This window comes from Triticum dicoccoides, chromosome 4A, assembly GCF_002162155.2.
Source record: "Triticum dicoccoides isolate Atlit2015 ecotype Zavitan chromosome 4A, WEW_v2.0, whole genome shotgun sequence".
NCBI lineage: Eukaryota > Viridiplantae > Streptophyta > Magnoliopsida > Poales > Poaceae > Triticum > Triticum dicoccoides.
Window position 1 is genome coordinate 605,632,390 of NC_041386.1, and position 2,978 is coordinate 605,635,367.

The 2,978-nt window shown below is 43.6% G+C and overlaps 1 protein-coding gene across 1 annotated transcript; it reads left to right on the forward strand.

Annotated features, from left to right (window-relative positions):
- The first annotated feature begins 322 nt into the window (after window positions 1-322).
- On the forward strand, window positions 323-2,760 carry LOC119289355. The gene is made up of 7 exons (XM_037568699.1): window positions 323-525; window positions 617-673; window positions 797-922; window positions 1,852-1,927; window positions 2,024-2,116; window positions 2,213-2,326; window positions 2,418-2,760. The coding sequence occupies exons 1-7, from the start codon at window positions 422-424 to the stop codon at window positions 2,484-2,486; spliced, it is 639 nt and encodes a 212-aa protein (XP_037424596.1). The 5' UTR covers window positions 323-421; the 3' UTR covers window positions 2,487-2,760.
- Window positions 2,761-2,978: the final 218 nt, after the last annotated feature.

The window sequence follows — 2,978 nt, forward strand, 5'->3', positions numbered from 1 at the left end:
AAGTAAGAGAACGACAAGATTCAAGTGTACCGATTGTGTCCTAACGTATTTTTATGATCAATCAAAACTTTATTAAAGGGACTAATGTTGCCTCTACATGTAATCATTGTATGTCCCACAAGATGCAAGTTAGGGAAACTTATTTTGACCCCTCAATTCTCAACGATGATATGTTGACAAGAGTAAGGATCATTTCATAGTTTTTGGTGATCTATTACCACTTTGAGGTTATAGGTGTGTGAATACTATCAAAAGGGGATTAAGGTTTGTGAGGCGAGTCCCTCTATGGTAGCAGGGGGAGTTGCATGTGTCTTCGTCCGGTCGGTGGTGCTTCGGCAGCGATGGTGCTGATTTGATTATTACGTGGTCTCGGGCGGACATTTAGGTTTGATCGATCCAACCTCGTATTCTTCTCTAAACCATGGATGCTTGGGGTGCTGCCCCCCACCAACCCCCGCTCCCGGCGGCAAGGCATCACCCGCTCCCACGCCTTAACAACAAGAGCAGCGCAAGAATCGGAGGAAGGTATGTATCCTCATCCCCCATCTCCGACTAGAGTACGTACATCTGATGGTGGATGGTCGCCGCTTGTATCTCAACCCCGGGACGAATTCAGGGACCTGGTGCTGAGGAGCAGCGAGCTCGCCACGCTCGCCGCCATCTTCCACTTCAGGTAAAATTCAGAACCTGAGCTCTCTCTGAAGAAGGGGGTGCAGTCAACAGTTAACTGAATTTCTTGTTCTGTTCTTCTGACAAGTGTGTTTGTTTATTTCTCTTGCTCTCTTTGCTGCGCCAGTGGCACAAAGCCGAGCTACCTTGGCGTGCAGAAGAGGCCCCCATCCCTTGCGCTGTGCCCGGCGACCAACAACTGCGTGTCCACGTCGGAGAGGATAAGCGACTCCAATCACTACGCTCCCCCATGGTAACCATTTGTGTTTAGTTCTTTCACACAATGGGCCCTATGTTTATGTTAAACTCCAATTGTTCTCCGTTTTGAAACTGAACACCCAGCATAGAGTTTTCGTTCGACAGTAGGCAGGCCTGCTTCATCCATCCTTAATTTGTGCGTCGTACGCGCTGTGGAATGTTTGGTTTGGTTTATTCTGTATGTATGGAAGCTCTTGATGATGAACCACACTATATGATAAATTCAGCGAGTAAGAAATTGCAGAGTCCCAAATATGACAAAATGACATCTTTCATTTTCTAAAAACAATAATGCATCTGTTGACTCAAACCGTTAAGAAAACCAACACTTTCCCTTTGTATAACAAGTGTGTGCCTTGAGCACTTCTCACAGTCTGCTGGGTGTCGCTTGTCCTGCATATGTGCATATACACAATGTAAGATTTTGGTTCGACAACAGGCCTGCTTCTTTAATCCTTTGTCCGGCGTATGCATTATGTAATATGTGTGATTCAATTTATTCCGTACGGTAGTTCTTGATGAACCACAATATATGATAAGTTCAGTAAGTCAGGAATTGCAGTTCTAAATAGTACGTATGACAAAATAAGAGTCACTGTTATCTGCATTTTCTAACACAATTAATTGAATTACTCTTCGTTTCTAAAACTAAACTTTGCCTCGTCGCAGTACTGCACTTATATATTTATCTGTTGACTCAAACCTTTGAGGAACAACACTTTCCCTTTGTGAACAAGTGTCTGACTTGAGCACTGCTGACAGTCTGCTTTGCAAATGAATTTTTCATTTTCGAATGTTGTATCGCATATTCTGTCTAATCATCAGGTGCTCCTTTGATAGCTCTTTAATATATCCGGATTTGTAAAAATGTTTGAAAGATTCATCATCTGCAGTGTGGAGTACTGAACATGACCTTTTTTTTAGGAATTACAATCCCAAGGATGGCCCCAGAGGTAAACCCATAAGCAAAGATGAGGCCATGAAAGAGCTCATTGAAGTTGTATGTAACATCTCTATCTTGTTTTTATAGTGTGCAGCGGGTGGGTAAATTGCTAAAGTCATATCAGCATGTTGTATTTGTAATACCTGTTGGCAGGTGACCAAGACAAAGCCAGACAACTTCAGTCCTCGTGTGGTAGAGAAAGGAGATGACTATGTTCGAGTTGAATACGAGAGCCCTATATTCGGGGTAGCACCTTGTTACTCTTGTAATCCACATGCTCACGCAAGTGTAGATTACCATGTTATTATTCAGTAATGACTGTATGTTCCTCCGTCCGTGCAGTTTGTAGATGACGTCGAGTTCTGGTTCCCTCCTGGCAACAAATCAATCGTTCAGTACCGATCGGCGTCTCGGTCAGGATTCATCGACTTTAATGCTAACAAGAAGAGAGTAAAGGCAAGCACACACACACACACACACACATCATTTCTGTCATTTGTTCTGGTGTATATTTTAGGTATGATGTGCGATTCTTGTTCTGTGGCAGGCACTGAGATTGGCACTGGAAAAGAAGGGCTGGGCTTCAGAAAGCACCTTTGAATATGAATCAGCATAGCTGTGAATTGATCAATTGGCTATTCCTCTTAATTTGTCACCCCTACAGAATATCTACTGGAAATCTGGTAACTAAAGTTTGCATCAAACAACTTTTATCATGACATCGAAAGAGGTTTGTACATGGATGCTTTCCACGCAGAGCGCTTCCTAATCAGTAGCAGCACTAGGGTGCTGTCGACGCAAAGTGGGAGCGCTGGAGATGTCACATTGCTCCATCTCTCTCTGCTTTTCCCCTTGTTTCAAAACCTCTTCTGCCGAATCCCGTTTGGTCAGCGCTGCCGCTGACCGTTGGATTCGATTGGTGGCACAGCTCTGCAGACAAAAAATAAAATAACAAATCACGGCCACTTAAGCGCCTAGTGTCTCAAGTAACTTACTAGGCATTGCACTGCACTGTCAAGCATGGCATCATGATGGCTGGTTTGACAAAAGAAAACCAAATTGTTGAGGTACACATACGTGATGCAAAAACAAGCATATCTGAATTTTG